Here is a 12,910-nt window from a genome sequence, read left to right as displayed (position 1 = left end):
TGTAATTAGCAAGAAAAACATATGGATCACACATTGAGCTGCAAGGTTGTGTGATGAAGTTATAATTAGTGTGGAGTTGTGCAAATAAGTGCTGGGAAGTTTATTTGACCTGTGGAGCGTCGGCTGTCAATATTCATGGTTTTAGCAAAGACAAAAAGGAAAAAAAAGCTGCTGCAAAATATCAAATCCATGAATGAGAGATGCTCCAAGTTTGAATTCCTGACTTATCAGTGAAAACGTCAAGAGATAAATATCCACAAGCTTATCAGGTCATGGACAGCAGAGGCATCCACACAGCCGCTCATGTATTAGTGGAAATGTGAGGTTTCATTGAGCTTCTGATCCCCTATCAGACTGCCTTCTCTGACAGCAGCTTCAATCTCAGAAGCTGAAGATAAAACCAAAAGGTGAATGTTTGACCCATTGTTCTTTTAGTTAATAATCTTAGTGTCAAAGATAAGAAAGTTTCTGAACTCAAAAGTGCTAAAGTAACCACATCTTTACCGCGCTGATAAACATACTATAGATAGGTTAGTGGATGAGAAGAGCCCCCCTTCATAGATTTTTAGGGAATCACAGGCTCCTCCTCTCCCAAACTTTGTCACGGGTGTGGGAACTCCCTGCTCCATGTATCATGAGTAGGTGAGCGGAGAAGGCGTGGGCCCGGAGAGAGAGGAGCGAGGACGCGGAGAGGAGCTAACGGAGCATTAATGAGATACTGGCCGGTTAGAGTTACAGGGATGCAGTCTTAGCCGTACTCCACCACTGTTTTCAGGCTTGATCTACGGACTGAATAGCGCCAAAACTGGGACAGTTTCGCCATTTAAAGCAAACTTTAGCGGATTAATTTATTGTCAAAAATGGGCTTGGAACGGTTTCGCGTAAAGACGCCGGGGACATTAACGCTAGCCCTTCTCGCCCGCTCACTCCTTTGTATCATCGGGCTATTATTCACTTTTTCTCAGCCTGTCTGCGAGGCGTTCAACTTGGACGTGGAGAACCCATCTGTTTACAGCGGACCTAAAGGGAGCTACTTCGGATACGCTGTTGACTTTTATTTGGCTGATTCTTCCAGGTGAGTGTCTTTAATACAGAAACTGTGTATTTTTGTAGTTATACTTTTGTAGTTTTTATACTTTTAACAGTTAAAACAGACTATGTGGCTTTTCAGCAGCAAAGCTCAGTACAAAGTCTGACACATTTGTTTATGATTTTTTTCCGGGCGCTTCACGATACCCCGCTCTGCACAAATATGTTGCGTGCAAACTTTCCCTTGGATGAAATCGCAGGTTTTTGCCAAACTTGAGAACATTTCCAACTCCCCCGTTAAAGTTACAGGACAAGTTTCCGATAGGAAATACGAAATGCACTTGTGGGATGTTGTTTTGGCTCTGGCATTAAGTCAGGGTTCTTTGTATATACTCTGATCTCTGGACACATGCTTTACGCACAGCGCGCGCCCTCCGTGCGCACACAGCTTACTGTAATTGAATATATTTAGGAAATTGCATTCGTGTTCTAGATGGCTCCTGCATTAACTATAATAATGCCAATATAAAAGAGTGGCTATTTCATCATAACAAAGAATGAAACCCTTCTCCTTTAAATCAAATCTTATTGCCCTTCAAAAGGACATTTAATCCTGACCTTTTAATCTGTTCTGCCTTTTAAAGCCTGTTAACTGCAACCTTTAGCAATCACATCTCATTGGTCTGAAATGCTGCTGCTGGCTGAGATGCTTCCTGGCTCGGTGGGGATGTGATCCCTGTGACACCCAGCATGCTGTGATTGTCTTTTTAAGAGATTTTGGCATCAGTCATTTTTTAGGCTCTTAAACTCAAGCATACATGCCTGTAGTCGGGTCAAACACCCCAGCAGGATGAGGAGAAAATAATAATGTGACATCCTGACTGTCCTAGGAGCATATAACCTTAATATCAGATGGGATGCAGTGAAAAGCAAGGCATGGGTTAATTTAACTGCTGACAGATCTGCATTTATGTTGCTACCCATTCTGTACATTTTGGTGAGCCTTGGACCCAACCCTGTAATCGTCATAATCATTAACAAAAGGTTGTGTGGCCACAGTCAAGGTTTCACTCAGACATAATCAGACTTCCTGGCTGAGTCTGTGTCTGCCGAGCACCAGGGGTGTCTCAGTCCACTGTTCAACCAGCCAGCACGCTGGGATTTGAGAAAGGGCTTTGTGCCGAGTGGGCCGCCAGCAGCAGCTCTAGTTTCCCTGTTTCTCCTCCCCGCTTCCCTGGACGGCAGACACTCAGACATGGTGAGATTTCCCCCCTCTTCCCCTGGCCCTGGCTGTCTCTTTAAAAGCCTGCTGCTATTGGTCTTCGTTTCTGTGCCTGGGAAGAGAGGCTTCAGAAGAGCCGTATGATTTAGGACGTGAAGCTTGAGTGCATGGACCCCTCTTCTCTCCCCAGCATCCCCCTCCTTACTTCCTCCTATGCTGATGTCATTCTGCAGGGCTTTTTAATTCATCCATCCAGTAGACCTTCCCCCACTGTCTAGCCTCCCTCCCCATCATCTCCTCGTCTCATTAAGTGTGAGACAGAGTAGATGTCATTTCACTTATGACTTAATCTGAACTTTTCTGCAGTTGAGACGCCATTCTTATGGAGGAGGAGATGAGACAATGGTTCGTATGTGCGGAGCAGGAATAATGTTTAAGTGTAGCTTCCTACAACCCAATGCCCTGTAATTTTCCTGCAGATGATATGTAGTCAGAAGTCAAATGTCAAACAAAACAAAGCACGAGAGAGTAGATTTAAGACCGTGAGTCATGACTTTATCTGCAAACCACATGTATCTGCCACTTTTCATTCAGTTTCTTAGAAGTTGACACATCAAAACATATCAGTATAGTCGAAAGAGTCTCTGTTATCTCTTGTTTTTACTGTCACATCATCATCGCCCACACTTTGGGGAGTGGGGGAGTAGCTGGAATCCTGGGGTGAGGTCAGTTGAGGGTTGAGCAGGGGGTTTGTTCTTGTCAGGATGAGCCGCTGTTAGCCTGGCTCCGACCTTATGAGGACAATTACTGCTGCTTTTGAAAAACTTGGTTGGACTATAGTGGTACATTCGCGAAATGAGACGGATGGCAGATGCAGATGCGGAGACAAGGGAGCAAGACAGCTCTCCCATCCATAAATATCAGGCCTACAAACACAAAGGCTGACTTTCTCCCTCTTTGCTCATTCTTGACGATGAGTTTTTATTATGCGGGTCTGTCGTGCCCTTCGGCCTGGTGTAATAAAGTTAAGTTTGGACACTGGCCCACCATGGAAGAACGCCTGAGGATAGAGTCTGTGAACTGTGTGTGACGGCTCTTGTCAGGCACACACAGGAAGGCCATGAGGATAGATGGTCCCCTGTTGTGTGTGTGTGTTATTTCATGGAGAGTGAGGATTGACTCCTTGCGTGTATGCCAGTCCCCACGCACCTCTACATCATGGGAAGGACTTCTGAGGGCTGACACTCTCCTCAAACACTTACTAATCAAACAACGGTATCTGACTCTTCTTTGACTCTCTCCAGTGCCAGGCGGGGATAAGGGAGTGGATCATACAGAGATAGACAAAGTCAAAGGTCAGCGGCTGTACATAATAACAGACCTCTCCTGGAGTATATGAAAGGATGAGACAGCTCCTGGTATCTGTCAACAGGCGAATGTTGGGCTGTTGAGGAAACATAAATTTTAAACACTGTTTTGGACTTTTCTAGCAGCACATAGTGGGATTATATTGCCTTTAAAAAGCTATGTCTAATGATGGAGGATGCTCTGATGGGGTAATATGTTCCAGTCCACGCATGTGTTTCAGTAACATGCTGGTGATGTGCATTAGCTCACGGATGGTTTGACCATGACGAGCACACAGCCGAGGTCAGCCGGTCCATGTAGGTCACTCTCCTGGAGTTCACCCTCTCATACAGGGTTAAAGTTGAACTAATATTGACTTTGGACCAGGGTCTCTTTTGGCCACTAAAACAGCAATGTTTTCTCTGTCTACACTGAGGTCCCTCTCCATATATGATCAGTCTTATTTCTGTTATTGTTTTCATTGGTGTCCTTTTCTATGGACCTGCTTCTAAATCAAACCAGTAAGTGTTTGAGCTGCAGGAGCGCAGCTTGTATATTTGGGCTGCCAAGCTTTTCTTCATCCAGGTTCTTGTCGTTGCGTGCAGACAATGGGGCTCTTTGTCTGACGGCAGAAATTGTTTACTGATTTCCATCGGAGGAGTTTTCACTATAACTCATTTCTTTCTTGATTTATTGGCCTGCTATAGGCTGCTGTAATTTTCTGTTGTCAGACTTCATGCACCTTTGGTAATCAGGCCAGTAGGTCGGGAACATTAGTGTCTGCTGCTGTAAAGGTCAGTCGGGATATACTAAGCATGGCTACACTGCAGTCTGTCTGAAACTTAAAGTGCCTGTCTAGCTTTTACTGGTCTGTCTGTAAAAGGGGCTTTAAATAATGAACCTGTGTGTGTGTGTGTGTGTTTCACTGGAGAAAGATGTCAGTGTAGATGGTGACGATGTGTTTAAAGGGCCCGTGGACCCTGCTGTCACGTCTGCTGTATTGGGTCGGGAATGCCCCAAGGACGTCATGTCTACCCTGGAATGGAGTTAGCCGTTGGTCAGGGTCGTCCTGACTCATACTTTTCTAGATTTAATCTCTGACTGCCAGCAGGTCTGGTTTGTTTTAACCCCAGGTCACTAAATGACTCACATCCATGGTAACTTGATAAAAGCTATTCTTTATATAGCAGAAAGAAAATGACGCCATCATCTGCTTGTGCACTATGAAATTCTAGTGGCTGAAATTCAGATTAGCATGAGAACTCATATTTGAGATGGAAATGAGACGTAACCTCTGGCCATTACTGTCTCTGGATGTGTGTGCACGTTTGTATGCATGCGTGTGTGGGTGCCGCCGGGGTTGGGGGTGCACAGACAAAGTGTTTCAACAGCTGCTTCACCCCCTCCTGTCTCCATCACCATGTTTAATACAACAGCCTCTCTATCCTGAGGTGAGAGGACCGGACCCCCTGATGTGGGCATTGTGGAGAGGTGTGAACCACCAGCAGTTAAACTCCCTGCAGGAAGATTTTAGGGCAGTTGGACCATGAAGGGGGAGGGAGGGGTTGTATTTGGGGGTGGGGTGGGCAACAGTTTGGTTTGAGAAAATGCATAAGTTTGAGTGCAAGTCATTTTGTTGGTTTTATAAGTCGCAGGATGTTTCAAATTTCTCACTTGCCACTTGTGAAATGCTTTTTGCATGGTTGGTGGTTTTGACGGAACAGCTGCTGGTTTATACACATTAACTGTAAAAGCCCCCATAAGGATGGTTTAATCCAGCCACAGGATGATTGCTGCTTGCTGAACGGTCGAAAGTGAAAACAATTGCTAAATCAGTTTGGTGCCCACTTGCTGATTCAGCTACTGGGCAAATAATTCCCACCAGCTCTGCAGAGTAAATCATGAAGTAGAAACTATCATTTCCAATTGCCTTTAATGGCCACACGTTTTTCTGTGTGACAATAACAAAAAAAAAAAAAAAAGACATCATTTGGCTGCCTTGGCCAGCAGCACTTGTAATTTGCAGGCCACCTGTTGCCCAACACCATTATCCTTTTGAGAATATTAAGGAAATGGTTTTGTGGTGATGATGGAATCAGATCCTCGACATCTTGGACTGTTTATCTGATCAACACTGGTTGGTGCGGGTTCAGATCTCAGTGGCTCCCTTTCAAGTGCATCCTGGGATGTGGAAATGTCTAAATTGTTAAAAAAGACGTGGCTTGCTGCAGCAACGTACAGATCCTTTACAGGTCCTGCGACTTACAGTACCATCTGACCACTAACAAAAATGTGGCTTCAGCACAGTAGACTCTCTGTAGTCAGCACACGCCATCCCAGCAGGCACTGCTACTCTCATCATCTCCAGAATCCTGGACAGCAGCGCTGAGAACATGTGTGTATGTGGTGTGTGACTAGACCATGGTCCATATGGCAGACGTAAGGACTCAAACAGCTTCTGTCTGGCCTTGGCTCTGGGAAGACGTGAGACTGTTCGTATGGCTCCATGTGGTCTAGAATAAGTCATCACACACTTCTTGTGCTTCTCATTTCTGTCGTTCAGCTGATCTCACTTCAGCTGCCCGCACATGCTTTGAAAAGTCAATATTGCCGCAGTATGACATCATACAATTATTCATTAATTTGTTGAACATGTCATCTGACAGTCCAGCTCCATATTTCCACTCTCATTGATCCAGGCGTCCTTTAATTATGTCGGCAAAGTTATTCTCCAGAGTCGAAGAAGGGGTAGAGATGTTTTCGTTTGGCATGCTCCATTTGTTCTCCTCTGCTGGGGTGAGCACAGTAAAAGGTCAAGTGCTGCCTCTGGCTCAAATCAGGTCACTGCATCTGAGTTCCTTTACTGATATGGAACCACTCCAGTGTTTAAGCATGTGTTGAGAGCTCAATGTGAACTCTGTGGGTCACTGTACATTTTTTCTTAGGTGTTGCTGAGGTTTGAAGGCCACACCTCCCCCCCCCCCCCCCCCTTCCCTTTGCATGTGTGCTGTAGCAAGCATTGAGTCCTGTTTATGACTGCAGATGGTGACTGCAGCCGGCACTGGCTGGCTTAACAAATGTGATTGTGATTTTTTTTTCCCTCTCTCTCTAACTTAAACTGGTTATAATAGTGTTGAAGTGACATCAGCTCTGCAGCTGGGCTGGAAGACAATTAAATGTGGAATGGATGGAAAAATGTTTGGGCTAAAAGGGTGGGGGGTAACAGAGGAATTTGCCCTGTGACAACCTCCTTCTCTAACCTCATCATAGGCCTTATTAGCGATGGCTATGCACAATAGTGTCACATCAGCAAGTTCCAGGACTCTGCATCACCCCTAATTTCTCAACCCCACATAAAATAGTGGTTGCAGTCTGACAATTATGGTGTGGTGGGAGATTTTTTTGTAGAATGTCCTCTGATTGCTTGAGCTTCAAATGAGACAAGCCCAGGCCTCACTTACAGTGAGGCTGTTGTTTACACATTCCTCACACGCAGCCCAAATTACTTACAGTAGTTTAATTAATGCTTAATTGTCAGCTGCGTGGTGGAGGTCATTAGTGGCTGCTGTATGGTAGCTGGTGGGGTTTACTGTGCTAGACGTGGTGAAGCCGCTAATGCTTTTCATTCGCCTTCTGACCCATTAGGACATCGTTAAGTCTCTCTCTTGTGAAATGGGTTTGCTGTTTGTCCATAGCAACACGAAACAGCCAAATGAGCAAGTGAAGATTGGTTTAATTCTCCAGTAGCCAAAACATTTCCGTGAACATCTCCAACGACTGGTCATGGCTTTTCAGATCCTTAGCTTTGCCTGCTGTGATCCTTATCAATCCAGTGACAGTGCTGCTTTAATCAACCTGCAAAGTCTTTTGTCTAGACTCACTTTAGCTGCAGCCACTTAGATGCAGCCTGATGAGTCCATCCTTCAGATGCACAGCTGAGGATCGCTCGCCCCCTACCAATTACCTGGATTTGCATATCCATCCCAAGAGCTAGTCATACACTCCACCCACATTTACAAAGGAATTTGTAATGCAGCACTTGGCCAGCTGCAGTTAGAACTTCATTAAATGCTAATGATACCAAAGCTCTACCTTTTGAGCACACAGCTAGCAGATAAGGTGTAGGGCGGGGAAACGCCAGTTAAGGACTAGACTGATCCTTACCAGATAAAGACCCATTAAATGCTAATTCTTCCTCATTTACAGTACTTTCAGATTGCTATCAATCTGTTTGTGTGTGTGTGTGTGTGTGTGAATGTGCGTCTGCACATCTGCGTGTATCTGTGCAAGGTAGTGAAAACCCGCTTCAACTGCCAACTTGCTGATTAAAGCATGATCTGCATGATCTGCTTGTTGTGTTATTTCCTGTATTTTTTCCCTTTGAAAAGCTGCCATGGCAAACTATGGCTGGACTCTGTTCAGATCTGATTCAACAAAAGATGCTGCGGGTTCCAATTTCCTTGGCCTCCTTAGTGTGTACATTTTCCTCCAGTGGTGTCGTTTGCTGCATGCATGTGCTTGCATTATTTCTAAACGTTTTTTTTTTTTTTTTTTTGCCATAGAAACATCAGTTCTCCTTCTCTGAAACTTGTACAGACAGTTAATAGTTTTCTTTTTTTTTAAGTGTTCGGGCTCTCAGGTGTGTATGCACAGTACTTGTTCAGAACAGAATAACAGAGTTTGCTCTGCCAGAGTTAAATATTTACTGACTGCTTGCATATCTCTGTGTTAAGAGTTTTTGACACAGCACGCAGGAGATCCTCAGCTGTCCCATTGTGAGAATCCCAGGAAGCCTCTGTGATTTACATTATTGTACAGGTGGAGCTCTGCTGCTCTGCTGGGATATTCCTGCGTCTGCACATGCGGTCAGAGACCGTTCTGTGCTCTCCAAGTCGGACCGATTTGTTTCTTTTTCTCTCTTCCAACACAAACTGGGAGTTTCTGCTCCACATTTGGAATTGGCATTGGGCTGTATCTCTTTTGAGGTATTAAGACCACAGTAACGGTGTGATACTGAACTCATAACTTCTGCTCTGTGGCCTTCCCTTTGTTCTCCCGCAGTTGTGTGTTTTCAAAACCATAGATGCTGAAATGAATTTAAAGCTTTGTACTGACCACCAACACACACTGGCCCACTTCTGTTAGACTTTTTTCCATTAACCATCCCATAACTTTCTGCATTTTGTCATCTGAGGTAATAAATAGGTTCAGTGGGATTAATTATCGTGGATCACAAGGCCTTGGAAAATTGCACCATCTGACTGCTTTTTGACTCATGCTAGCTCCCCGTTTTCCTCTGGACCCTGCTGAGTAGTGACCCCTTTGGGGCAGGATTCTAAGTTTAGCCAAAATGTAAACGTTCATGCACTATTGGAAGATCTAGGTCAGGAAAGGGTGTGCTCTTCCTGTTTTGGAGCCCCCTAGACGCTGTCTGGTCTCAGTGGTCCCATGCCTCCTTTACCCACATCAGTGCCATCAACTATCTGTGATGCTTGTCAAGTCAAGTGCGTCTAGAATGAGGTAATGGCTAAGCCTTCCACTTAAGACACATTATCTTCTGGGGGATATTTTTCCCAGCATTACCGTGCCCAAATCCTGTTTCTCTCCATTAACGAATCATCACTCTCTGCTTTTTCTTCTTTCATCTCTGAAAGCTGTCCTATATGTCATTAGTCCCGTGCTCACCTGCAACCTCACCGATTCTTTCTATGTCAGTTGAAGTGGTTGGCCGCCCTTCCTGTCGTCGTACAGTGTAGCCTCAAGGACTTAGAAGTTTAGTGCCACAGCTGAAGAAACAAGAGTGTGACTCCACTTAGCCTGTCTGCTTTCTTGTTTTCCTATTGAATCTGCCCCACAGGGATACATGTGTGACCGTGTGAGTGTTTCTCCTCGTGTTTCTGACGGCACAAGTGGAGCAAACATGTCCATGAGCATCACATGTGCACATGTCATAGCAGCAGTTTCCCCAGGTTGTATGGGATTATGTATAGCAATGCTGCAACCTGTTAAAATGTTTTGCTTCTGAGTCAGAATACAGCTCGCTAAGCGGTAAAATGTGCGTACTGCTTCATGTTTAAAGCTGTCGAGTGGGAGGTCTGGAATGCATTTTTTAATTGAGGCCAGGCTAAGAGCTACAAACCTTTAGCAATGGCAAAGAGTTTCAGGTTTGTAAGGGTCCTGTGGTTTGGTAAACTTGTAACAGCAAGTTGTCTCTCTTTCTGCCTCTTGTTTGCAGTGCGAGTGTGGTGATAGGAGCTCCCAAGGCCAACACAAGGCAGGTTAAAGTGACAGAGGGAGGATCCGTCTTCTACTGTCCATGGAGCCTCAGCCAATCAGATTGTCACACCATTGAGTTTGATACTGAAGGTAAGCATTTTGATACAGCTCTTGGGAAGGTCTGACATCTGTGCGTCAACGCGAATGCCAAGCTATTTATTTTTTATTCTCCTGATATTTGCTTGGAAGACAAATCTTCAGCAAATGCTTTTCCAGTGTTTCCCCACAGGATTTTGGGGTTAGGGTCAGTGATAGATGCTTATGAAACTGTGGCGGGACAAATTAATTAATGGGAAGCAGTGCTTTTCTAACTTGATGATTTTTTGTTATGCAATCTGTCTGTGACTGCCAGCTTGCTGGAGAAGTAGAGAAACTGGAGAAGGTGTTTGAACTCTTCAAATAGCTGAGGTTTGCTGCTTGTATGTACACTTTTGAAGCCATCAGAGCATTTCCTTTCAGCAGGTTTGGATCAAGCGTCACTGTTCCACTTCACTGAGCTGTTGTTGGCTATGCTGGTTCCTGGATGATCCTTTTTTTTCCTGTTTGTGTCCTCTCTTTGGGGATGAAAGGGATAATGGGGTGCTGAAGAGGTTTTTTGAAGGATACTCCTTCCTTCCTCTAGGTTGTGTTTGTGTTGCCTTGCCCCAGGAGCTATAGGGAGATAAGCAACCAATAAACAAATAGGGCAGACAATGAAATGCCCTGTTTGTATGACAGGTGAAGGTGACACCACCGGGCCTGACAAAAGGGCTCCAGTTGAGCCAGAATTAGGTAAAGTGGTTTTGGGAAGCATGAGGAAGTCTGTGAGATTGTCTAATGAATGGATTCATGTTTCAGTATGTTGACAGAGAACCCCTCAGCCTGTTTGGCACAGTGTAGCCATGGCGAGGTGAGGATCGGGGCAATCAAAGTAAAAACGCTGTGTAGTTTCCAGCTTTCAGAATGAACATAGAGGGACAGTTCTGCAGCACTTTGGCTTCTTTCCTGAGAAATCAAAGCTTAGCATTGAAGGCCAACTTAAATTCACTGTCCATAATGCACAATAGGGAGAAATATTCCACAGAGTGTTTCACAAGACTGGTTTAACAACATTCTTTTATTGGCCACCGCTGCTTGGTACCCTTTGCTCCACTATTTTTTTTGTTGTTTTTCTTGCTACATAAAATGTGTTGCGCATCCACGGGTGCTGGCTGGAGGCCACAGCGAGTGATGTCATGTGCAAGCAGCGAGGCCTCATACTGAAGGTTAGTCCCGTGGGTTGTCAGAGAATGTCCTTCATATATTTTAAGGGGCTTTGAAGGAGCTGATTCGAGCGCCAGAGCCGGTTTCTGACATCTGGATCATGACTGAACCACGTACAGTGGAGGAACACTCAATACATGGACATGTGCATGCAAATGCAGCCATGCCAAACAGCTGTTACATGGATGACATTTACTGCTGCAAATCATTTGCTGTAGCTGTGACTTTTTTCTTTGCCAATCGTGATAGTAAAAGCTAGAGCAATAAAAAAAAGACATTCACGATGAAGCTGACATCCAGAATTTTTCATTTTTTAAAACTTTCTCCACTCTGAATTCTTGAGTAAAGCAGAGCTGCTACATTATATTTTATCTTCCACTAGATTATTGCTGTGCAGTATATTCCTATAACAAAGTGGTGTCGCTGTCTCTTGGTGTGTTTGAGCTCTGACCCACAAGCCACAGACCCTCTTAATTAGCCTAACTAATTGGGTCAAAGTGGCCAGAAGCCCCCTCCTATCCACTTCCTCTTGAGATAAGAGCCTTTCTATGGATCTGAGAGGGGAGAGAGGGCAGTAGGGAGGGTGTGAGAGGGGCACATACAGGATGGGAGGAAGGGAGGGAGGGTAAGAAGGCCAGAGGGAGTGAGGGAGCGGAGGAAAGAGGGAGAAACCAGAGCTCTGTCCCCCTCTGTTTTCCTGCTGTCGGTACTCCCACAGGGGGCAGCTGATGTGATGAGTGAATTTAGCCATTTGTCTTCGACCCCACCGACACACACAAAAACACACACACACACACACACACGCACACACGCAATGAGAGGCACAACCTCACTAATGGCTGTCCTCTCACACACAGTTCAAAGGCGAGAGTGGGTCTATGGGACGCACTCTAGACCCCCACACTGCTCTGCCAGTCCCGGGAGAGACTGGGCCGGGCACCATGTCACATCAGCACACTGCACTAACCGGCCTCCCAGGGGGGCTTCGGTCAGATGACATGTTGTTGTGGGCTGTTACTGGGCTTCCCTCTGTCGCCGCTATTTTCATTGAAAGCATTTCATGTGACTCCTTCAGTCGCCTCACAGACAACAAACAGAACTTTTCATCACCCATTATACTGACGCAGAACTAATGCTATAACCAATGCCACCATGTGAGAACTATACTTAGCTAGTTACTTTGATTTACTTCCTCTCTTTTACATGGCCAGTGGTCTGACTCACCGGATGTAAACTAATAGGCAGCCAATGGCAGGCCCTTCCACTATCTGTGTGTTACAGTTTTCCAAATCACTATCGCTATGGGAAACAACAACAACCTCAGAGCTAGCAGCCAATAGGCTGGCCTATGAGGAAATGGCGAGTTACTCTAACCTGGTTGCTAACCTCAGGAATGTAAACAAACTAGCAGTTCTTATCTTTTCTTTGGCAGGGATTTAACCATTTTAATGCCAGGACTCACCTCCCAACGTGTAAACTTAATTTCCCTTTGTAATTTTGCAAGGGCACCATCGTCGCATCCTCGATGGCCCAAGATGATTGTGATTGGTTTAAAGACAAGTCACAGCATTTTTTTTTTTGTTACCCCTATACTGGAAAGATAATGGGTGCAGCCAGACCTTTCACCAGTATAGATAGATCTGGCTGTGCAAGACTACACGGCCGATAACTTATCACAGTTCTGCTGTATGGATTACTGGAGGTCTTTTCCACTGCTACCTCTGGTTGCCTTGTAACATGGCTCAAACCAACACAATCACTGTTCAGCACCAACCTTTCCCTGGTTGGCCTTGT

General features: G+C 45.2%; 1 protein-coding gene across 1 annotated transcript in view; it reads left to right on the top strand.

Annotated features, from left to right (window-relative positions):
- The first annotated feature begins 670 nt into the window (after positions 1-670).
- Positions 671-12,910, top strand: part of itga5 (integrin, alpha 5 (fibronectin receptor, alpha polypeptide)) — a 33,989-nt gene continuing 21,749 nt past the window's right edge. The window contains exons 1-2 of the mRNA XM_076740909.1: positions 671-1,075; positions 9,834-9,964. Coding sequence (XP_076597024.1) covers positions 861-1,075; positions 9,834-9,964 — 346 coding nt within the window. The 5' untranslated portion in view covers positions 671-860. The remainder of the gene's footprint in view (positions 1,076-9,833; positions 9,965-12,910) is intronic.

Source organism: Chaetodon auriga, chromosome 10 (assembly GCF_051107435.1).
Source record: "Chaetodon auriga isolate fChaAug3 chromosome 10, fChaAug3.hap1, whole genome shotgun sequence".
Taxonomy (NCBI): domain Eukaryota; kingdom Metazoa; phylum Chordata; class Actinopteri; order Chaetodontiformes; family Chaetodontidae; genus Chaetodon; species Chaetodon auriga.
This window is presented reverse-complemented; position numbering and strand designations above follow the sequence as displayed.